Source organism: Medicago truncatula, chromosome 5 (assembly GCF_003473485.1).
Source record: "Medicago truncatula cultivar Jemalong A17 chromosome 5, MtrunA17r5.0-ANR, whole genome shotgun sequence".
Classification (NCBI taxonomy): Eukaryota; Viridiplantae; Streptophyta; class Magnoliopsida; order Fabales; family Fabaceae; genus Medicago; species Medicago truncatula.
The window spans coordinates 15094783-15119514 of record NC_053046.1 but is presented as its reverse complement, the minus strand read 5'-3'; the positions used below and the strand labels follow the sequence as shown (position 1 = coordinate 15119514).

The 24732-nt window shown below is 34.2% G+C and overlaps 2 protein-coding genes across 2 annotated transcripts; both read right to left on the bottom strand.

The window, feature by feature from the left end:
- Positions 1–2677: 2677 nt before the first annotated feature.
- LOC11412340 (WAT1-related protein At3g28050) lies at positions 2678–7115 on the bottom strand. The gene is made up of 6 exons (XM_039834313.1): positions 6757–7115; positions 6434–6547; positions 4534–4774; positions 4109–4267; positions 3209–3360; positions 2678–3119 (listed from the first exon to the last, which is right to left on the bottom strand). Exons 1-6 carry the CDS (start codon positions 6999–7001, stop codon positions 2978–2980), a joined length of 1053 nt encoding a protein of 350 aa, XP_039690247.1. The 5' UTR covers positions 7002–7115; the 3' UTR covers positions 2678–2977.
- Positions 7116–15340: 8225 nt separating this feature from the next.
- LOC11415704 (WAT1-related protein At4g15540) lies at positions 15341–18935 on the bottom strand. The gene is made up of 6 exons (XM_003613240.4): positions 18634–18935; positions 18392–18505; positions 16501–16741; positions 16070–16228; positions 15736–15887; positions 15341–15627 (listed from the first exon to the last, which is right to left on the bottom strand). The coding sequence occupies exons 1-6, from the start codon at positions 18873–18875 to the stop codon at positions 15486–15488; spliced, it is 1050 nt and encodes a 349-aa protein (XP_003613288.2). The 5' UTR covers positions 18876–18935; the 3' UTR covers positions 15341–15485.
- Positions 18936–24732: the final 5797 nt, after the last annotated feature.

Below are 24732 nucleotides of genomic sequence, written 5' to 3'. Positions count from 1 at the left end.
TTTAGTTTGACTAATAAAAATGTCAAAATTGTTAGGTCGGACAATGTGATTAGGATTAATATCCTAGCTCATTTACTTATATGCGTGATGTTCAATGGTTATTTATCATTTCATCTATCTATGATGTGTTTGTTTCAAGTTTACTAAATATATTTCTAAGATTGTGAATTTTATTTCAACGTATTTAAAAAAAATAAAAATAAAATGTTTGGTTAAGATTATATATTCTCAAGAATCTTAAAAATAGAGGTTATAATATATAGTTACACATGATTATTCTTTTTGGGAATGAATTTATTCTTATCTTCGTGAGAACTTTATTCCCACTTTTTTTTCTGGAATTTTTTCTATTTCCAATAACATTTTTTCTATTACAAACCTTAAACTTAAAGGATTTTTGTGTGTTCAAAATAACTTAAAGGATCAATCTATTATAAACATAAAACTTAAAAGACCTGTGAAATAATTTAGCTTATATTTCTATCATTTAATTTCAAAAATCTATGAATATAACTAGAAACAAACACAACTTACAAGAATAAAAAATATATTGCTTTAATTTCCTCCAATAATTTGCTTGTCTTATCAAGTCCAAAATCCCGGCTCATCTAATTAATTAATATTAATTACGATGATAATCAATTACTTTCATAAAATATCAAAAGAAGAATATAAAATATCTTCACTTTAGAATAGGCATCTCAACAAGTGCTCCACAAGGATGAGGAAAATATTCTCTAAAAAAAGATTAGAAAAATATATTTTTGTAACATGATTCTATTTGTAGCAATAAAATCTTCCAATATTAGGTAACCATATAGTATAGAATATGATTTGGTTGAAATAATGCTATGGTAAAAAAACTAGGACAGAGAGTCGGAAAAGCTCGATTAAAGTAGTTGGTGTGTCAAAGAGACAACCATTGTGATTTAGGGACACCGTGATCAAACCATTTCCATTGAATTTACTGATTATTTTTTTTTTTTTTTTTAAGAACCGTAATGATTTAATGTTATCATAAATTTTCGTGAATTTTAATTTTATATTGTTTGTCTGTATATTTTACATCATTTAAAATGTATTTAGTTTATGAAAGTTAATCCGTGCACGGCAGTCTCACACTAGTTGTTGTTTGTTACACTTGCTCCTTTGGTCACAATGTTTTTTCTGTCTCTATCTGATTTTTTTGTTTGTTCTCACTTCTTACTTTAATAATATCGGGCTTAGTCCTAGCTCAACTGGTAAATGCCGAAATTGCAAAGTCAGATGTTGTGATCCAGATTCGACACTTCGTTTAAGATAAAAAAAAATATCGGGCTTTCTTTGTCCTCAATTCTAGCCTCAATGATAGAAACGTTAAAATTGATAGATCGGACGATGCAACAAGGTTAGAATTCCGACCCATCTACTTATATTTGCGAACTTCAATAATTGTTTATCATTTTATCTATTTAAAAGAATTGAAAAAAAAAAATAGGTATTGTCAATAAATGTCTTAAGAAACTTTTCATTAAAAAGTCCAATACTTCAATTTTCGATTCATTGAATGCACAAATTTTCATAAAAAATTATTATTTAAAGCTTTTAAAGAGTGTCCTTAAAGTACTCGCTAACATTTCCTATTAAAATAATATGGAAATAGTCTTTGAAACACTCGTTAACACTTTCTTTAATAAAATATCCGATAACTATAACTTTTTTGATGAATAATATTTTTTTTTATATTTTTCCTTAAAAAAGAAGAACCAAAACTTTTTTTTTATATTTATTTTAGTCCAGAAAACCAAGACTATTTATAGTTTGGTTTAGGAAAATAATCAAACCAAGTTGACTGTTATTACAATTTGGAAAATATTACCCAAACCGTTAAAGGTGCGTCCCAAATCAAACCAAATTTGTTCTCACTTTAATAATATCTGGCTTTCCAATTCGTTTGTCCTCACTTCTAATTTATTTATTTATTTTTTTTGAAATTCCACTTGTTCATTTAACAGAAAACAGAAACAAGGTTACAACTAATTTGACCATGTGGAGGGGCATTCCCCACTCATGTCTTTGATCCAACATCTCTAGCAATTCCATCAAGGTTATGAGCTTTAGCATTTAACAATCTGCTAATATACTCAACTTTAACTACATCTAGATTTCTAATAAGTTCCTTACAATCTAAAATGACATGATTAATTAATGGTAGCCACTACAATTTTCCTATCAAAGCATTGAGCAACAATTTTCCTATCTAATAAGAACCCTTAATCTTCAATTCTTAATCTTCACAAGATGTTTTGATTTGATGATTTACATTATTCCTCACTGCAAAACACTCAAAACACCTATGGAATTGCATGATCTAGGAGAAAACTGAATTACAACGACTCGAGTGAAAACAATACAATATGTTCCTCAAACCACTGACAACTCCTTTAACTCATCTTATTTGTATTTAAATGCAAATAAAAAATACTAAAAACATAGTCAAAATATCATATGATGCTCTGTCATCAATGATGAAGAGTGCCCATAAATTTCAAAGCGTGTGTGGGACACACTAACTTTGAGGTTCGATTCGTCCCCACCAGTTATGCCGACTGGATGCAAAATGGTATAATGGCAAATCTCTTGTGCACTAAAGAAAAGAAAAGATAGAATGATAGTTTAGAGAATAAAGTCATGTTAATTTCTCTTGTTCACTAAAGAAAAGATACAATGATTTAGTATTATTTTCGGTAGAATTTATACTCACAAAAATGTAATGTTCTACCTTCTTTTTCGGACTTATTTTCTACTTCCAAAATATATTTATTTATAGAAAATCTGCCCTTTAGTGAATAGAAATAACCATTTGTAAGAGTTTGTTCATGAATGATTACATTGCTTCAATTCTCGTGCAATACACATTTCTCTCACAATAGTTACGTTTATCAAACATAATGTTTAGTATAACCTACCACCTTAAAAAAGTAGAGTCTACATCATCCTAGATATCGATGCTTTTGTTTGACAATAGAGGGGTTGAAGAAGATGACAAAAAGTTATTTTCACTTGTTGTCTGTTCCTCTTGAGCCTTTGCCCATATCACAGCATAAAATCCAATAACTATGATAGCAGCACCAATCACGCTGCACCAATAGGTTAAACCAGTTTTTAATTACAAAAAATTAGTCAATCTTGAAATTATATTTCACAAATTTTTGGTCTTTATATATACCTTCCAAGATAAAGATTGTCTCCCAAAAATATTACCCCCATGCCAAGTGCAATGACCACTCTTAAAGGGTTGAAGGTAGCTACATATATTGGTCCTTTCTTACGACATGCCCATGTGTTTACAACATTCCTTAATGATACCACAAATGCTGCCTATAATTTATTAAATGAATAATCACAAGACCAAAATTTAGACAGCTACAATTTATAATTCTGAAACTAAAAGAACATATTTAAATATCCACGTTAGCTAAATGATAATTATAAAAACACAGTCCTCGTGAGCTTTGTTTGGTTGATATGGACAACAACACATAATATATGTAGGGGATGAAGTTCGAACCCTCGAAACCCCATTTATTCATCTTATAAAAGTAAATTCTCAGTCAATAAACTACTTAACAAAAAAAACATATTTTTACGTTACAATACATTTCATGTAAAAAAATTATGATGCAAACTTTTTTAATATGTTTTAAAATTTCATAATAATTTTTTAAGCCTAATAATAATAATAATAATAATTATAGGCTTAATTGCACTTTTGACCCCTAACTTTCTAAAAGTTGCGATTTTGACCCCCTAACTAATTAAAATACAAAACAGTCCCTTATGTATTGGATCTTTGGCAGTTTTGGCCCCCAAGGCCACTTTTGACTTAGTCTTCGCTGACATGACACCTATATCCCTTAAGTAAGGTGCCACGTGTCGACCATTGTGAGTGACACGTCAGCGAAGACTAATCAAAAGTGGCCTTGGGGCCAAAACTGTCAAAGATCCAATACATAGGGGTTGTTTTGTATTTTAATTAGTTAGGGGGCCAAAATCACAACTTTTAGAAAGATAGGTGGCCAAAAGTGCAATTAAGCCTAATTATAATTATAATAAAGCTTAAACTTACTGAGTAACACACAGATAGCAACTCTTTATCAGGTCTGAGTCTCCAAGCTTTTGAATTTCCCTCTGCAATGAGAGCTACAATGGTAGATATGATTACCACAAAACAGCAACAAATGGTTGTTATCACTAGCTCTTCTGGATAATCCTTGACAATCCAAGTCTGCATATATAGGTAGAATTAAAATTTGAATATATTATATTATAGCTCATTGTGATTATGTTGTGAACCATTGTATTGTGGCAACATTCAAACAAATGCAACAGCTATTATGGTTGTGATGTCCTTGCAGAGACATCTAAAACCTTTATATTAGACTACGAAATCAATATTTTTTATGTGTTTACAACCATAATTAAATCTGCATCGGCCACATTTTCTTATGGTTCTCTTCACATGACAATCACAAATATTAATAGTTTGTTTACCTGGACAATAAACAAAAGAGAGAGACAAAAACATGCAACTGCAAGAAGAAAAGCACCAAGTATCCAATCTGATTTCCCTAATAGGTAAATTCCACTTGCTCCAATTTCTATATGTTGAATTGCATCATTTATCAATGGCATCCCTTTATAAAATGTCACAACTAATGCCCCTGCAATAGAGACCACTGTGCCAATAACTTTTGCCTGGCTGCTATGCTTTTTCATATTTAGAACTTCCATCCTGAAAATGCACATCACAGTATTCATGTTAGTTTATTTTTTCTTGTATTTGCAAGGATTAAATAATAGTAATGAAATTTTGAAAATGTTTTTCCATATAGAGAAATTTTAGCCTTTCTTCACCGATTCACCTGTTATACTTTTAATTCATCATGCAAACTTACTATATCTCTATATATAAGAAAAAAGAGAATGGAGACGAGTTCTTAATTTCTGACCTTTATTAACCATTGTTTTTCAAAAAAAACTAGGGTTAAGAACATTTTTGGTCCTATAATATGAGTTAAATATGATTTTAGTGCAATATATTGTTTTTAGATTATGTCCTTACAATTTTAGTTCTTTGTGACATTTATCCATCTAAAAATTATGATGCGGCCATTGTTATCAAAATCGTAGGATTTTGCAATTTTTCTCATCCTCTTCGATCCAAATCCATAGCATAATCGAAAAACATGAAAAATCGTTGTAAGATCGCAACAAATGAAACCGCTACAAAATCACAAGTTTTCACACGATTTTGATGCACTTTGCTTGGTTTCAATCGTTTCCATTTTGTTACCATCATTTGTCGTCGTCTTCCTAAAAGCTCTATTTCGTCCAATAAGAAAGAGACAATAAAGGTGAAAATCGAAGTGATGAAGTAGTGATGATGATGACGAGATTGATGAAGATTAAGGTGTTGATATGATGGAGATGATCCATAGAATTGGTGTGTGATTTGATGTAAGGCTTTAATTTTAATGCATAAAACTATTGATATCCTGACCAAGCCAATCAAATAGTTCAGTTTTTAGAGCTTAGAAAGGAACTAGGAGTTGTAGCTTTTGAAAATTTGCATTAAGAAGGCATGTTAAGATTAGTAATATTAACGTAGGTGTATATAGTGTAAATAGCTTTGTTTAGTTAGTTATGTATGCTATGTAACTTTCATAGATTTCAGCTTTAGTTTGTTAGACAAAGCCATTACTAGATAAGCAAGTAATTTCCATTGTGAATAATCAAATCAATACCAAATCTTATTTCAATACTCATTCCTCTTTCAATCAATTTGATTATTTCTAGTAGAAACTATATTCATCTCCAACAAAGAGAGGGAAAGAAAAGATAATATTTTTTTAAAATAATATTTGTTCACTCTATTGTGTCAAATATTATAAAGCTCATTAGTAAAAGTCAACTAAGGTGGGAAAATATTTCTTGCCGAATTGAAGAAGAGATGTCCCACAGGCCACAGCCAAAGAAACTAGAAAGTAGTGCAAAGGTTAATTAATTCAACTTTAAAAAAAGATGTCCCACAACCAAGAAAATTAACTAGAAATTAATAGAAGAGTACAATACAACTCTACTCAGTACCAATCGAGAAAAGACATGCTACCCACCGAGAGAGTAGCCTATCGATAATTTTATTGTATTTTAATTTATATCAAGAGAAAAAATTAGAGGAACTAATATAAAAGAGATAGGCATAAAGCCACTATAACTTTTTCTCCTTAAATTTAATTAATCTGGATACCGCCATTAATCAATAATAATAATCCAAAAAAATTGTATAAAATAGGAGTATTCTTTGTTGCTGACTTTATGATGCAATTAATTGCATTTTAATCCAAAAAACAACAAACCTTGTAATTTCAACCATAAAATAAAAATAACATACCTTGAAATTATAGCAAGTATGAAGGTAAAAGCAGGGACAATATCAACCATAGCTGAAGCCAAAGTAGGAGAACTGAATCTAATTCCAGAAGCCATTAACGTCTGAGTTGCAGTTCTGCACATGTAGGTCCATATCACTCTATTTTGCCAAATTCAAATCCTTATAGAAAAAGTCATATTTAATATTAATACATAAATTCCAATGCGAACTTACTTTTTTTTTTTAACTTCCTAACATGTGTAAATTTGCAGTGTTAGAAAAACCCTAATAATATATATACACACACACAATGTTAATTAATTTGGTGCCAACATTGTTCTTACCTGAGGCAACCAAAAACAAATATTCTGCAGAAAATTGATGTTGAAATTGGAGGAGGAGCTCTTTTTCTATGGTGGAAGAGAGTGGATGGTAGAAGAAAACATAGAGCCAAAAGGTTTGAGTAAACAATGAAAATGAAAATACTCATTCCATCTTTGGTGGCTGCTTTCATTAGAGTATCACCACCCACTTCCACGAATTGAGCTGCAATCATTGCTGCTGTTACACTTGCTCCTTCGCTCACCATTTTTCTTTTGTCTCTCTGATTTTTTTCTCCAATTTGCTTGTTCACACTTCTTACTTTAATAATACCTGGCTTTCCTTGTCACAACTGTAGTCTCGCTAATAAAAATATCGAAATCGTTAAGTTGGACAATGCGGTCAGGGTTATCATCCCAACCAATCTATTTGTATGTCTGAAGTTCAATAGTTATTTATCATTTCATCTATCTAAGGGTGATTGTTTTAAGTTTATCAAATTTATTTCTTATAATAACGTTTCTTGAAAATTTTATTGCAACATATTTAAAAAAAGATGTTTGATTAATATTATAATATTTTCGTGAATCTTAAAAATAGTTATAATAGATAGTTACACATGAATTTATTTTTATCTTTATAGGAATTTTATTCCCACCTGTTCTTTGGGAATTTTTTCTATCCCAGAAACATTTTATGCCTGAGAATAAAATTTAATAAATTTATAACAAACATAGACATATATATTTATATCATTTTATTTTCAAAAATCTATAAATATAACTTGAAACAAACGCACCTTAAACCATAAAAAATAAAATATTGCTTTCCTCCTATTGTTTGGTTGTCTTATCCGGTCAAAAATCCCGGCGCATCTAAGTAATTAATATTAATTAAGATGATAAGTACTTTTATAAAATATCAAAAGAATAATATAAAATATCAATACTTTATAATGTTCCATGTACAAGGCATCTCTTTTTTTTAGGAAATGTACAAGGCATCTCAACAAGTGCTCCACAAGGATGAGAAAAATATTCTCTAAAAAAAAAAAGATTAGAAAAATATATTTTCTGTAACATGATTCTATTTGTAGCTATAAAATCTTCTATCCTATTTCTGTGTATAATTATGTTGTAAATAGAACAAAAATGACAATAGAATTGTATCGGTCTAATAAAATTGAGTATTTATTTTTTTCTTTAGGGAAAAATGAGTATTGATAAAAGGAACATATCAATGAAATCCAATATTAGGCAGCCATATAAAATACGATTTGGTTGAGATAATGCTATCGAAAAAATCTAGGACAAAGAGTCGGAAAAACTCGATGAAAGTAGTTGGTATGTTGAAGATAATGAAACTTAAACTTAAATTTACTGTAATGATTAAATGTTATCATAAATTTTCGTGATTTTTAATTTTGTATTATTTGTATAATTTTACATAATTTAAAATCTAAAATGTATTTAATTTACAAAAATTAATCCGTGCACGGCAGTCTCACACTACTTGTGGCTACACTTGCTCCTTTGCTCACCATTTTTTTTTTGTCTCTATCTATTTTTTCTCCAATTTGTTTGTTCTCACTTCTTACTTCAATAATATCCGGCTTTCCTTGTCCTCAACTCTAGCCTCATTAAAAGAAAAGTTATAATTGATAGATAGGACAATGCGACAGGGTTAGAATTTCGGTCCACCTATTTATATGTGTGAAGTGTAATGGTTATTTATCATTTTGTCTATTTAAAATAATAAAAAAATGGTTTTTTTAACGAATGTCCTAAGAGCACTTTTTAAGAATTTTATTATTTAAGAATTTCATTAAATTAAATTAAAGAATTAGTTACACATGGTAACTAAAAACAAATTACTAAAGATAAAAAACATATCCTAGAAAATCAAGGAGATGATTGAAACTCTCCCGAAGCTCCAAAGTTGCATTCCTCTTGAACTGCCACAGTTTTGAACGAGAAATTCTAAATGAGGAAAGGCTAGTATTCATAGTGAGAAATTCTAGACGCATGACAGCTTTTTGCCATGCCCAAGGCGCAAGGAGTTGCTTCCTTGGCCCACTTTCTCTGATTTACCGTCGTTTTAGGTCTTCATCTTCAAATAACTTGTCTCGGAACTTGGGAACATAATTCCTCCATACTGTAAAGTCTCCTGAATCTTCCTTCTCTGTCTTCCCAAAGTCTTCACAAATCTTTGGATCTTCTTGATTTGCTGATTTGTATGATTTTTTTTTCGTTAATTACTTCAACCCCCCCCAAAAAAAAAATCTATGTTTTGGGAAAACTAGAATTACAGACTCAAATATAGAAAACATTACAAAACGTAAGCTGACCTGTCATCACTTGACGTTTGGATGTGGCGAGAATATATTCAGGTTTCAATGACCATAATGGGGTTTATTGATGAACAGTTGAGGACAGTGGTGGTTGGAGCTAACTATACTTTGTAGGTTGTGGAGGAGGGGCGACCGAAGGTGAAGAGATGATAGAAGGTAGAGTGATGGGGGCGGTGCTGGGAGAAGGGGTCGATTACTTTTCCTAACGAAGAAGGGGGAGGTAGTATGGCTAGGGGAAAAGGTTGGAATGTGTGATGGCAGGTCTATGGAGGTAAGGGAGAGACAAAAGGAAGGAAGTGGTCAGAATTTACTAGGTTTATTGAGAAAGTTCACTGTATTGGGGAAAGTTGTTTCTGATCAAAGAATGGGGCAACAACGCGTGGAGGGGAGAGAAGTAGAAAAGCAACATGTGAGTGCAGAAGTGGGAAAAGTTAAGTCTTGTCCCTATCCATCAGGTTTGGTGACAGGAGGACAAGTGGCAGGAGAGGGCCCACAGGAGTCTCCTCACCAGCTTTTAGAGGTGGACCAGGGCCTAGATACGGTTTTGGATCTAACGGTCCAAACTAGAGCTCTTGACGGAGATGTTCCTCGGGTTTCGAATTCCGGGCAAGTTTGTGTGTATTTGCAGGCCAGCAGAGCAGGGCTGAGTCAGTATTATGGATCATGTTATTGGGTCGGGTGCGGTTTTGGGGAAGGGTGGTGTGTTGGGCCTTAATGTTATTGTTCTCTAAAGGCTTCCAAACATTTTACAGAGCAAGGGGTGCAAGTAGGAAAAACTTCAGTAGGGGCGGTTCTAGAGGACTGGGAGGCATCAGATTTCAACGAATCTCTTGGAAAAATTCTGGACGATCAGGTGCTTTTGAAGCAATTTTGGAAACAAAGGTACAAATGCAAACAATGGAGGAATAATTTTAATCCTCTAGGAACTCCAAAATTTTTACAAATGGCGGAAATGGCAAGGCAAGGAAAGAGAGGGGTAAAACAAGGTTCGATTAACTCAAGTAGATCCTCCAAAAAAGGGATGTATAGAGACAATATTTCGTCCACAAGTGTATCTCCAGAGGGTCAAACTAATGGAGGTCCAGCTAATCTCTCTTCAAGAATTCAATTAATAATTGAGGAGTATGAGGTTGTGCCGAAAACGCAGATGGAGGGTGAAGTTTGTACGACATTGAAAGAATTAGCGGGCAATAAAATGTTGCTTAGACAAAAAGAAGCATGTTTGTTATATTCGGTTTCTGATGACCCGGTTATGGGAAGATTATTGAAGATGGAAGAGGTGGATGTGGAAAACAGAGTGGGAAGGGGGAAAAGACGTAATGATCAATGATCATTACGACCTTTAATGTTAGAGGGTTGTGGGGGGAGATTGAAGCGGAATAATTAGAAGGAGTTGGTTAGACAAAATAATATAGAATTCTTGATGATTCAAGAAACGAAGATGGTGGAGATCTCAAATAGCTTTTGTAAGAATATTTGGAGAAGCAATGATTGTGATTGGGATTTTCTTCCTTCCGAAGTTAATAGCGGGTTTTTTTTTTCATTGTGGAGGAAGTATTTTTCAAATGTTTTTTTTAAGGTGGTGGGAGAAGGCTTTATGTGTGTGTGTGTGTATGGAGTGGAGGGTTCTAAAATATAGATGTGTCATCATAAATGTTTATTCTAAATGTTATATGGAGGCGAAGAAGAGGTTGTGGGGGAAGTTATTGGAGTTTCGCAGGGAGATAGGGGAGGCCTCGTGGTGCATTTTAGGGGATTTTAATGTGGTGTGTCATGGTAAGGAGAGAAGGGTGGTGAATATGGATCCGACGACATCTCAAGCGATTGAAATTAATCATTTTGATCAATTCTTGAGGGAGGCGGATTTGGAGGATCTTAGATTTCTCGGGAGGAGGTTTACTTGGTATCATCCGAATGATGTTTCGATGAATAGGATTGATATAGTGTTGGTATCGAGGAGTGAGAGCTGGTGTGGGGGGGGGGGGGTGTCTCTTTGGACACTTCCGAGGAATGTTTCCGACCATTGTCCCTTGATTCTCAAGGAAGGAGGGTGGGATTGGGGTCCAAAACCGTTTAGATTTAACAATCATTGATTAAATAATAAAAGTTTTAAAGGTGTGGTGGAAGGGTTTTGGAGGGAGCATAGAGTGGAAGGTTGGATGGGTTATGTGTTAAAGGAAAAATTGCAAGGCCTTAAGGTGGGGATCAAAGGGTGGCACAAAGACGAGTAAGGAGAATTAGAAGAGGAAGTTCGGAGGTTGGTGGAGGAGATAGTGGATTTAGATAATAAAGGGGAAGAATGTTTGTTGGTCGACTTGTGCGTGCAAACCCGAAAGGCTAAATTCTAAGAGCTTTGGAGACTTTTGAAGGTGAGAGATACGATGAGGGTCCAAAGGTCAAGGTTTAAATGGTTGAAGGAGGGTGGTGACCCAAATCCGAAGTTTTTTCATAAATGTGTGAAGGGGAGAAATGCTACGAATGCAATTAAGGCTTTAAAGGTGGGTGAGGGGTGGGTGTAATCTCCGTTGGAGCTAAGGTGTGAGGTGGTGAACTTTTCACAAGGCATACATCATCAAGTGAGTGGGAGAGGCCAAAGTTAGATGGAGTTCCTTTTGAGAGATTGTCGGAGGAGAAAAATGTGGTTTTGGTGAGGTCCTTTGATTTACGGGAGATTGATGAGGTTGTGAAGGAGTGTGATGGAGATAAAAGTTCGGCTCCGGGTGGTTTTAATTTTGCTTTTATTAAGGAGTTTTGGTACTTTTTTTAGGCAGGATAGAAATAAGATTAAAATAAAAAGAAAGTACAGGACTGGGGGGCATGAACCTGACCCAGTAAATCACCAAGAAAATACCCTATATGGTAAAAAACTAAAACAAAACTCAAAATACCAACTCCCACGAACAATCCAGCGCCCTCACGTGTGGAAGCGAAACCGAAATTAAAAAAAAAACGTAGAGCTAGTGTTGAGAGCATCTAGATAGGCGTATGAATCGGCTGCCAACACAGAAACGATTCAAGTTCCAACAACTCCCTAAACAGGATATCATAAACACCCTTTCAGGCCAAACCAATCCATTGTTGTCCAGATCGAGGGATGAACAAACAATGGAACTTCAACATAGTCCATCGACGACGCATGAAGCAACCACGACAGATACAGTTCTTGATGCACGACAAACGACAACTACCGTCAACATGGAGCCCCTACGCACCTAGCCTTTTCGAGAAACATCATACGAACATAAAGACTTGTTGAATCCAGATCGATGGATGCATCCAACGAATCCACGTACTGATGAACATAACTTTAGAAACAAATTCTAAATCCAATAAAAATCAGATAAAGGATTATCAAACAAAGTCACTTAAGTCGGAATAAAACCACACTCTTCTTGATCTTCCAAAAACCAAAGAAAAACAAAAAACAAAAAACAAACACAGGAGTGGCCAAGGCGACCAGCTGTAAAAGCAAGCACGAAGAGACCAGAGCCGTCGAAAACAACACCGGAATTCCTCGAGGAGCTAACCAAAAAACAACCCCTAACCGCTTACCGACACGGAGGATGCAAGATGGGCTTGAAAACCATTGGATCCCAAGAGGGAAAACAATAGGATCGGACCAGAACAGAACCACCAAACGGTGGTGCACCACTATCCAACGAGAACCGAAACAGTGACCACCCAACAAGAGATCCAGCAGACCAACAAGACCGCACCTAGAAGCCACTTGTGAAGGCGCCAAAAAGGAGAAAACCCTTCATGAAGAGACCCATCCGGGTTTGAAGGTGGTGACGCAAAGCAAACAGGGTCAATCGCTTCACCGAGAACAAGGATCTACATCTTAATAGTTGATTTTGTATTTTTGGGTGGTAAAGGGCGGAGACGATGGTGGTTTGCGAAGCTTTCTTAGTGAGAAGGGAGAGAAACGATATTTAGAGAGAGAAGGGACTTTCCTTTCTTTTAGTCCCTGTCAGGAGTTTTGGTGCTTGTTGAAGCATGAATTCGAATTATGTTCGACCAATTTCATGCTAATGAAGTGGTCCCGAGGAGTTTGTTGGCATATTTTGTTGCATTAATTCCCAAGATCAATTCTCCATTGGAATTAAAGGACTTTAGACCAATATCCTTGCTTGGGTGTTTATACAAATTTCTCTCTAAGGTTCATGCCGTAACACCCCGTTATCCCAAAACAATTAAATAATAAATATAACATCAGAGTTTAATACCGAAACGGGCATGTCACACTACTTTTCAAAATTTCTTAAATATAATATAAAACTATTGAATACACATCCTTCATAAAACATCAATAATTTGCAGCGGAATATTCTTCAAACATTAAACATCAACATCCAACAATAAATCCTGGCACAAAGGTCCCAACATAATATTCATCATTAATTGTTTCAAATAACAATAAAAGGCTCTACAACATGTTCCCAAAATTTGATACATAAGGAATGAAAACTATAACAACTAAGTCCCATCCCGTTACGTATCAGAGCCCTAGACACTTGAGCCACCACCTACTACTCAGGATCACCTGCAAGTTACCCATAGGAAGGGCAACATTTCCAAGCAGAAGGGGTGAGATTCACAACAATAATAATAGATATAAAATTCATCAATTGAATCTAACACCCTAACATAATAATAATCATTCAATGTACATATATATTTCATAATTAGCAACATCAACAGGAAATGGTAATTTTCAACCAACAACAACGACTCATGCAACTACATGACAACACCGCTAGACTCCTCAACAATGCGACTATGCACATGCATGTGGTATCAATTTATAGGGCAGAAACCCTCACCGAATTTTGAATGGTTAAAGCATTCACCAGGGCATAAGCCCTCACCAATTTGAACAACAAGGTGTTCCAGGGCATGAGCCCTCCCGCTTTGAACGACAAGGCGTTCCAGGGCCTGAGCCCTCCCGCTTTAAATGCTTATGCAATGGACTCCACTTGTGTATATCTACATACAACTCAAAAATGCATATATATATATATATATATATATATATATATATATATAATATGACTTACAATCCCACCATTTAACAACATGTATGATTTAATTAAATATAAACATACATCACAATCATCACAAATCATCATAGTTAATCCAACAATTCCAGAAAGTACACGATTGATCATAATCATGCTCAGACATCAAGATCATTCAACATTATTCAATTAAAGAACAAACAGCTCAGATACTGGGCAACTCGCCTCGCGAGTACATCTACTCGCTATGGCGAACTCAAGGAATGGGTTACTCGCCGTGGCGAGTACGAGGCGAACGAGAAAAATGATGCTCTCGGGAGTTTTGACATTTTTCTCACTAAATCTTCATTTTTAAGCTCCCCATTCATCTTTTTAATCTAAAAATTGTCCCAGTCCTCTCTAAAATCATTCAGGTACTCAAAACTAACCAAATTATACCTTATAACAACAATCTGAAAATCATGATCTCTCACTCTCTAACTCGCCATGGCGAGTGGTTCTGCTCGCGAGGCGAGCCATGAGGTTGTTCACTCGCGAGGCGAGACAAGGCTACTCGCGGGGCGAGCGATGAATGTCAGTACGGGCAGAATGCAGGTTTTTTCCAAAAATCCCAATTTCCTCAATTTCACTCCCCAAATCAGTTTACAGATATGAAATGAAATGCTGTATGCACTCAGAACCTATTTCTAACATCAAACCAGTGATTCCTACACTCAATTCACCCAAAAACCCAAGAATTCAACTTAAACCCAAAATCCCCAATTCCTACCATAAACCTGTTAAACCAAAATCAGAATTAAACATCTACACTACTGAAGTAAACCTCACCCTTACCTTAATTCAGATGAACAATTGTACAAAAATCTGGTTCACTTGGCTCTACTTGACTCTTCCTCCCTTTTTCTCCCAAAACTTGTTTGTTGTACGTGAAACTGCTTTCTGGCTATTTCTTTTCCTAACTCCCAATACTTAACTCCCCTTTATTTCATTTAACTCCCCCTTAATTCTATTAATTTCTAATTAAATCCCCAACCTCCAAAATAATAATAATTCCCACTTATTCTAATTAATATTAAAATAAACCATATAATAAAATATAACACACCACATAATCAACAATAATTATTTAAAATCATATAAAAGACTCTAAATAAATCATAAATAAATAAAATAACGACTAGGGCGTTACACATGCGAAGAGGTTAGCCACGGCGATAGATGCATAAATCGATCCATAAATTAGTAGTTGTGTTAACCGCATGCACCAAATACTATGAGCAATAGCCATTTCCACGGGAACTCCAGTTAGGATTACATATTTTCACGAGGCTAAAAAAAGATTATGCAATCAATAGACCCTACAATAGTACAAAAGCAGAGTGTCCTAGTGGTCAATGTTTTTGGTTGACAACAAAGGTGTTGAAGAAGATGGGAGAAAATCATTTTCACTTGTTGTGTGCTCCTCTTGAGCTTGTGCCCACATCACAGCATAAAATCCAATGACTATGATAGAAGCTCCAATCATGCTGTACCAAAATGCAAGACAAAAAATTAAAAACAATGGTTAGTCTTGGATCAATACATCATTTAAATTATTTTCCAAAAAATTGTGTTCTTTAAATGTATTTATTTACCTTCCAAGATAAAGATTGTTTCCCAAAAATAATATCCCCATGCCAAGTGCAATGACCACTCTTAAAGGGTTGAACATAGCTACATATATTGGTCCTTTTTTACGAAATGCCCATTTGTTTACAACACTCCTCAATGATACCACAAATATTGCCTATAAATGAACCACCACATCTTATAATTATAAAACTTATACACCAACAATTAAGTTACAATTGAAAAATGCAGATTTTTAAGATATAATGCATTTGTTGCAAAAAAAAGTTATAATGCATTCATTTAATACTTCATTTTTAATATGTTTCTAAATTTCCTAACAAGTTTATATGTACTTACTGAAAAACACACTGCTACCAACTCCTTGTTAGGTTTAAGTATCCAAGCATTTGAATTTCCCTCAACAATAAGAGCTACAATGCCTGATTGTATTACCACCAAGCTAATACAAATAGATGTTACTAGTAGTTCTTCAGGATAAGCCTTGATAGTCCAAGTCTGCGTTTAGGTCGAAAAAGAAAATTAAATATATGTACTTTACCAAATTGTTGCACTATGAGTTAAATAAAATTGATGTATTTAGTAAAAAATTAACGTCTCAATCGTTATAAAAAGGTCAAGACCGCAATCTAAAGTCCAATATCAAAGTTTTGATGTCTCAATGATCGATTAAAAGACGCATAAGCCATGTTTACATGTGGTTTTCTTTGAAACGCAACAACAATTGCAATTTTTAACCTTATTTACGTATATATTCATGGTTTGTTTACCTCGGTAATAAATAAAACTGAAAGGAGAAAGCTAGCAGTTGCAAGAAGAAAAGCACCAATTATCCAGTCTGATTTCCCTAATAGGTAAATTTCAGTTGCTCCCATTTCTATATTTTGAAAGGCACCATTAATCAATGGCATCCCTTTATATAATGTCACGGTTAATGCCCCCACAATGGAGACCAATGTACCAATAATCTTTGCCTGGCTGCTATGCTTTTTCATATTTAGAACTTCCATCCTGAAAATGCACAATATATTGTTCACTCCAATTTATGCTTTTTCTTCTTGTATTACTAAGGATTAAAGAAGAGTAATGAAAATTATATTCATTAAACATTAATGCATGAAGTTCATTCCAAGTTCAATCAAGATTATAGTAGAACACAATGTTTTTGAGGAAGAATTTAGTTAATATACTCTGCTACTGTACGATTATTTTACAGATGCATTCAATTATGCATTGTGACATTCATTAATTGATATGAAAACACATCATTAAATACATGTATAAAATAATTATTGATTTTTTTATCATGTATAAATTTGCACATGTTAAGAAGTTTAAAGTAGTAATTTTGACTTGAAACTTGTGTTTTTTTATATTAAATATGTAACTTTTAATCAATAATTGTTTGTTTTCAATGAAAAATTACTACTTTTACTTACCTTAACATATGCAATATTGCACATGTTAGACAAACCCAATAATTATACACTAATATACTCCCTCCGTCCCTAATTATAAGACTCTTTTGAGAATTTTTTTTGTCCCTTTTTATAAGACCCCTTTGTTATTTCCAACTACATTAATTATTTCTTTACATACATGCCCCTATTTATTATACATCTTTTTCTTCAATCAACAATAAATAACATGTTGAAAACATAAACTAACATTCTTTCTTAAATGATAAAATTGTAAAAACAATAGTGATTATAAACAATTTTAATACAAATATCCACTATCTTAATTCCCGTGATTTTGGCAAAAGGATCTTATATATAGGGACGGAGGGAGTATTAATTAAATTCTTCCTAGGAATTACTTAGGGACATAAATCACTCATAATACTGGACATTGGAAATTATTACCTAAAAAAATATCCCTTGGAAACGTTATGTAAGGATTTTTCCTAGGAACGTTTATGAGAGAATATCCCTAGTTAACTTTTTTTAGGGATCCCTAGTTAACTTTTCTAAAAATAAAATATTTTACTCAAAATAAACGAGCTAAACTAATAAAGTATTCAATTTATTGAATTGCATGGTCATTCAGTTTTGAATCAATCCAAAAGACACTTTTTCCATCAACTCTATTTTTTTCTTTTCAAAAAGTAGATTTATACTTAAATATATAAATGGAACCGATAATCAGCAATGTACCTTTTCCCACTTAATATTCAAGGGCCTTGCTAATTTGTGTTGTAAGAAAACATATTAAAGAACTACTTTACATTAAAAAACATAATATATTTATTTTTGAGAATTTAAATATACAACTTTTAATACGTATATTTCTATAACGAATTTATTAATGTGTATCTCGAAGGCATAAGGTAGCATATGTCAATATATTATTAGAATTTTTATTTGAACAATCATTGAATAATTAACGTAACAAGTTTATAATATGGATCAGTTATTTAATAAACTAGGGGAGAGTTGGATAACTCAATTGATTTGAGAAAGAAATAGAGTTGGAGGTCCACAATTTAAATTCATACAAAAGAGAAAAAATTAATCCAACATCTAACCCTTGGAAAATTCTGAACTTAAAGTTTAAGGTCAAATAACCTTTAACTAAACTCAAATTTACAAAATCGATTTTTTTAGCAGCCAAACATACACTTTATGGTGATGCAGAAAATCCAAAAAGAACAAAACCAACCTTGAAATTACAGCAAGTATGAACGTGAAAGCAGGGACAAGGTCAACCATAGCAGATGCCAATGTGGGAGAGCTATATCCAATTCCAGTATTCATTAAAATCTGCACTGCAGTACTGCACATATAGCTTAAGATTAATCAAATTATCAAAGTTATCACATAATTATTTCAAATCCACATGTACAAAAATGTTTATTTTCTTATATACTAGGTTAAATAAATTGATGCTTATTTTGTTCATACAAGAGACAACTAAGAAGAAGCATTCTGCAGAAAATTGACGTTGAAATTGGAGGAGGAGATCTTTTCCTATGGTGGAAGAGAGTGGATGGTAGAAGGAAACATAGGGCCAAAATGTTTGAATAAAAAATGAAAATAAAAATACTCATTCCATCTTTTGTGGCTGATTTCATTAGAGTATCACCACCCACTTCCACAAACTGAGTTACGATCATTATTGCTGTTACACCTCCTTCAGTCACCATTTTTCTCTCTTTTTCCTCCAATTTGTTTATTCTCACTCTCACTTTAATAGCTTGCTTTACTTAAATAATAATTTGCTTGTATGTCTTAACCTTTTTTTAATGACAAATTGCAGGGTTATTAAAAAGGACAATAAACAATATTAAAAAAAAAAAAAGGAATATATGTGGTCCAAAACTAGCTATACAACACATGAGTCAAAACAAAATGATACCTAGTATTTTATTCCTATTCCAAGAAGGCGGAGAAAGTTGAATATATGAAACAAGTGTTCTTGATGCTTTTGACTTAAGATCGTTCCTATGGAAAATTTCATCCAAACAATGACAAACTGACAAACATTTATTTCTTTTATTGGTGTAACCCTTTGTTTTTCAAAGAAAATGAACTTTGATAATTTAAAATTTGACCGAAAATAAGTGAATGTATTGTTTCACCAATAAATCGAATTTAGATTGCCTGAACAAACATCATTTAGTGAAGCTCATTAACCATTTGAGCTAAATTGTTTGTTTAACAGTTATGGACACCAGAATTATTATTTTCATTTAATATTTTTTACATATATTTCTTTTTCATTTTCTTTGATTAATTCTATTAAAAAAAAAAGACTATGACCGAATCTTTTGCAACAAAATATATAAATAAATGAAAAGGCAAATTTTTATTGATTACAATAATTTTAGGACCGACCCGTGCAAACAGTTCCCTAAAATAATGGAGATCTACATGCTTTAAATGTGTTTTCATAAGAAAATGTTTAATATTTGGAAAATGATGTGTCTGAAGAAAGAAAAAAAAATTAAACCACCGAATGAGTTGGCATCCTTGCTGGTTTGAGAAATTATTCTTAGGTGAAGTTCAATATATCACATCTTTTTTGAACAAAGCACTAAAATATAAAAGACAAGAGATGCCTGAACGAATACAACAGAGTCACATAGTGAAGAACCTATGAAGAGAAAAATTTTCAACTCCTGAAAAATTGTACACAATAATTGACATTTCTAGCTATTCTAATGCAACTATTATGTAGCTACCAAGTCAATTTTAATGGTAGCCATTTGGGCACGGGTCCTCATTCTAGCTGAGTTAAAGCTATCAGGCTTCACTTTGCTCATATGCTTCTTCTTTTTCTCTGCATTAGTGCTCTCATATAGGCTTGGATAGTGCTGCTCAAAGTCTGATATAATGGCTTCAGTGTTGTCCTCTTCTACCTCATCCCCCAAAATTTGCAAAGAATCTGCACACTTTTCTGGGCTGCAGCAGAAAGGGGATTTGGAAGCAGGAATCATAATTTGGCTTGAAGGGAGTTTGTCATTTGTTAAGCTAGAAAATCTAGTGGTTACCGGTTGCGGCATAGGAATGAGAGCTAAATCAACATCCTCGAGAGAAGTGACAATAGGTGCATCATGGACAACCTTCTACATGTCAGATGAAGCATCCATGTTCTCCAATTCATTAAACAAAGCCTCCCTCAAATCCACAAAGTTCCCAACATCCAAAGAAGCAAAAGAATTGTGTAGTTCTAGTCTCAAATTTTCTGTACAGTACTGCACAATAGCTGCAATGTCTTCATTGGATTGATTAACTCTAATGTTATCACAATGAGGTGTGATTTGAGCTTGAGATGTAGCATCCCCCTTATCTTCTTCAAACTCCTCAGAGAGCTTATCAAATGAATTTTGTAAAGCTAAAGGTGATTCTGGTTGATTGGGTTACAACTGAGTAACCAATGCATCATAATGGATGTCAACATCCACCATCTGAGGTTGTAACCCAAGCCTGGAGACCACCGTCTACATTCTTAGTAGCAGTCATAACTTGTAGACCTGCTGCCACCTCCGAATGGATACCAACATCCACATTCAGATGATTGGAGACATATTCATTATGAGTCAAAATGGGAATTACAACATCGTGTCTCACATCAGAACTGTTCAACTTAATCTGAGGGCAAGAGACGATAGGTTGCAACTGGGTGAGTCTGGCTTGCTTCTGCATCGCTGGAATAACATGATCCTTCTGTATGTGAGTGTTCCCCTTTCTTCTAACATTGTTAAACCCCTCATTAACTTGAACATAACTTAGTTTCCGGCACGATTGGAGTGAGTGTCCAAGCATCTTGCAATGGGAGCACAAGACTGGCTGCTTCAAGTATTGAACCGCTACGGGAAACGCGCATCCCATCCTCTCCACCAAGACCGAATCAAACATCTTCCTAGATAAATCGACATCCACTAAAACTCTTGCATATAATTCAAACAGTTGTGCTTGAGTCACTTCTTCAACAACAAGAGGAGTACCTAAGCCAGAGGCAATCTCTAAAAGGTTTGTTGCTGCCAGTATTCCTATGGAAGATGAATAAGCCTAACCCAGATTTGCGCGTGAGTTTGGGTCTGACTCATAGCATTGAAATCCTTGGACCAGCAATAGAACCTCAGGAAACCAGGCTTCATATTAACCACACCCTGAGCCCATACTTTCCTCATGTCTTCAACTAATCCGAACTAGAATTCAAAACAACCCCTACCAAGTGGAGTTACAGACCAATTGTGCAGGTGAGTCCATAGAGAATCCAATTTGGATTTCAGGGATTTCGTAGTTAGAGGAGGGTCATTCTTTTGCATCGTAACATAACCAATAAGGTGTCGTTTGCAAGCTTCAAGCTCAACTTCATAGACTGATTGGGTAATCTTGACTCTCACGGTGTCACCAATTATGACTTTAGGGGGTAAGTGGGCTTCACCAGCAGAAAAGACAGCTTGTGCGAAAGACTTCATCGGAGCGGAGGGGGAAACTAGAAGCGGCTCCTCCAACGGAGCTAAAAGTTTCCAGGGACAAACCATAAGAACAAACAAACGAGTTTGAACCCATATCTGTAACCGGAGCTAGGAACGAAACCAGTGAGAGAACGAAAGGATTAAGAAGTAACAACACAACCATATGTTGAACCACCAGAAAACGGGGGAGTTTCGAAGAACATATCTTAGATTTGGATAGCTCGGGAGAAAAGAAGAACAAAGGGTATTTAAATGATGCGAAAATACTTGGATAAGACATCACCGGAGGAATGCCGGAGAGCTACGACGGCGCCTGTATGTGACTGTTTTGGAGAGAAAAGAGAGAACTCCGATCATTTTCAAGATTTAATCTTACCAACCTCTTCTCAATATATCACACCACTTTTAAAAATAATTAACCATTTAAAAATTTACAAATAAATATATGTAAAATAAAATTTAAATACAGGAAATTAAAATCGCCTCTCCATAAAACCTACATCACTCCTTCCTTGTTTCCAGTTTCTCCACCGTTTTCTTCAACAGACTTTAGTTCCATAAATTTGTGCAGGTTTTCCATAAATGACTTGTTCAGCAAATAACCGGTTATAACCAACTCTTAACTAAATAAAAATAATTCTAACTAGCTTCAGTTAAGTTGTTGAGTGAGATTGATCACTGGCTGCAACTGAATGATTGGGAGATGGTGAAGTATCATCCTCTAATACCCTCTTACAAGATGAAGATTGGTAAATATCTACCATATCCATCTTGGATGCTAATGTGGAGAATGGTTATGGAAATAGGTATTTGGTGAAGAAATCAATTAACTACTTGATTTTGAGAAGCAATAGGGAGCAATCTTAAAATAAACTAATTAATATTTAGCAATCTTATTCTCAGTTGATAGTTTTTTTTTTGTTTTTTGAAAGAAAAAAAACAACTCTTATTCTAAACAACAACAATTTCAAAACTTTAATCTTAAATTATTAAAAATAACTAAACAACTTACATTATCATGTATACATGGATTGATGATTTAAAAGTACTTTAATACTACAATTTCCACTTATTAAAGTTTGTACTTGCGGTGAGTATAATCTATAAAACTAGGGTTAATATTTATTTAAGACATGCCTTGAAAATGCTTCGAATGGTGGTATTTATAGCATTCTTTGGGCTTGTTTTCGTCTCTTGGGCCCTAATTAGCTTAGGCCCCAAGTTAGTAGGCGAGTGCTTTAGAAGCTTCTAGAAGTTAGGAAAGGCGGTTCATGCCTCTTAAAGCCATGGGCGTGCCTCAAATGCCGATGAGTCTTTATTGAGGGTTAGCAAGCCCTTAATTTAATATTGGCGGTCCACAGGCCCTCAAATACGAGTCTTGAGACACGGCGAAGTTGGTGATCCACATCCTCCCAAATACGAGTCTTTGGACAAGGTGAAGTTGTTTGTATTGGCTCTGAGCGAGATCACATGTGGATCGTTTGTATCTAGATTTTGATCTCAGTCGGCGAAATTCTTTCAAACTTTTTTAAGACGGCGACTTGGGACGAGCCTTGATGGCGTGCACTTTTCTCGTAATTTAATTTTGCTTTGCCATTGGATCTGTAATTTTATGCTTGTAATGACTTTGGTAGGGGAATCTTGTCTTTTTTATTTATGTGAAATGTTTCCTTGCTATGTGCATCTCTTGATATTGTTTTCTTGATTGTTCAATTTTCCTTTATTGTAACGGCTGCAATTGTAGAAGTTTTCTTTTTTCGCGTTTGACGAGTTGGACTTGCTCTCCTTAACCCTCTAGGATAAGGCAGTTTCCCCTATGGGGAAGGCATTTACGGCTTTTTTATGCTCTTCTTACCCCTCTAGGATAAGGCGGTTTCCCCTATGGGGAATGCGTTTACGAAATTCTTCTTATGCTCTCCTTACCTCTCTAGGATAAGGTGGCTTCCCTTGTGGGGAAGGCGTTTACGGATTTTGTTTGCTCTCCTTACCCCTATAGGAGAAGGCAGCTTTCCCCTGTGGGGAAGGCGTTTACGACATTCTTCTTAGCTTGATATCTCACAACCATAATATACCCTTACCCATGTCCCTAGAAGGGATGATTATGTCTATCAATCAATCTCGGATTACACGTCGAAGAAGCATTAAGAGTAGTAATAAAGACACTGGCATAAATGAAATAGGATTCATTTATAGCCGATCAGACCAAATATTTACATTATATCCCTAACTAATAACACTTAATCAAAATACAAAGAGAAATTAGTTACAGATATGTGTACCATACAAAACATAGGAGAGAATGTTGCACCGACCGACTTGATCCACAGGTCTTTAATGTTACCACGTCGATTATACGGTGCCATTTAATTTGGGAAAGGAGAGTTCTTTCCCACCATGGGAAAGTTGATCATGTCCATTAGATTAAATGAGGAACATATTCCTATCATACTCTCTCAACCACTAGATTATTTTTTTATGCTATCTTTCACACTCTCTCTTTCATGTCCCCACACACCCATACCACCACCACTAAATCACAAATTCAACAACCACTTTGACCACCACACACCACCACTGCACCACCACACACCACCATGGTTGCTGCCGGAAAGAACTCTCCTTTCCCAAATCAAATGGCACCATCATTTTAATCAAAACTCAAGGGTACCTGCAAATTTTCCTATAAAGAATCTAAATTAACCTACGATGCAATATTATATTTTTTTAGAGGGATGCAATATTATTTTGTTCATAGTTTATTTTAGAGGGATGCATAATTATCTTGTTGTTCAAATTCCAACCACCATCGCATAAACTATACCTGTTTGTGATCGTGTTTTTTTTATCCAATTAATCTGTTTCTCTCCAAGTAAAATGATTGTATTATATAATTTTGAATTATATTATTTTTCTTCTGTTTTTTTTTTTTATTTTTATAAAAAACAAATGGGTTCCTCGAAGCATAAAAAAGAAAAGAAAAGAAAAAAATGTTTAAAAAGTAAGGTTTAAATGCATTTTTGGTCTTTCTATTTAAAAAGAAAATGATATTTTGGTCTTCCTATTTTAAAAATCGTAC

What these genes read in the sequence shown, in the direction of transcription:
- LOC11415704 (XM_003613240.4), bottom strand. Translation starts at nt 18,875, where the DNA reads ATGGTGACTGAAGGAGGTGTAACAGCAATAATGATCGTAACTCAGTTT. An exon ending in CTTCTTCTTAGTTGTCTCTT is followed by an intron (nt 18,506 to 18,633) that starts GTATGAACAAAA and finishes CTATATGTGCAG; the next exon opens with TACTGCAGTGCAGATTTTAA. An exon ending in CAGTTTTATTTATTACCGAG is followed by an intron (nt 16,229 to 16,500) that starts GTAAACAAACCA and finishes ACCTAAACGCAG; the next exon opens with ACTTGGACTATCAAGGCTTA.
- LOC11412340 (XM_039834313.1), bottom strand. Translation starts at nt 7,001, where the DNA reads ATGGTGAGCGAAGGAGCAAGTGTAACAGCAGCAATGATTGCAGCTCAA. An exon ending in TTTGTTTTTGGTTGCCTCAG is followed by an intron (nt 6,548 to 6,756) that starts GTAAGAACAATG and finishes CTACATGTGCAG; the next exon opens with AACTGCAACTCAGACGTTAA. An exon ending in ATACTTGCTATAATTTCAAG is followed by an intron (nt 4,775 to 6,433) that starts GTATGTTATTTT and finishes GTGCATTTTCAG; the next exon opens with GATGGAAGTTCTAAATATGA.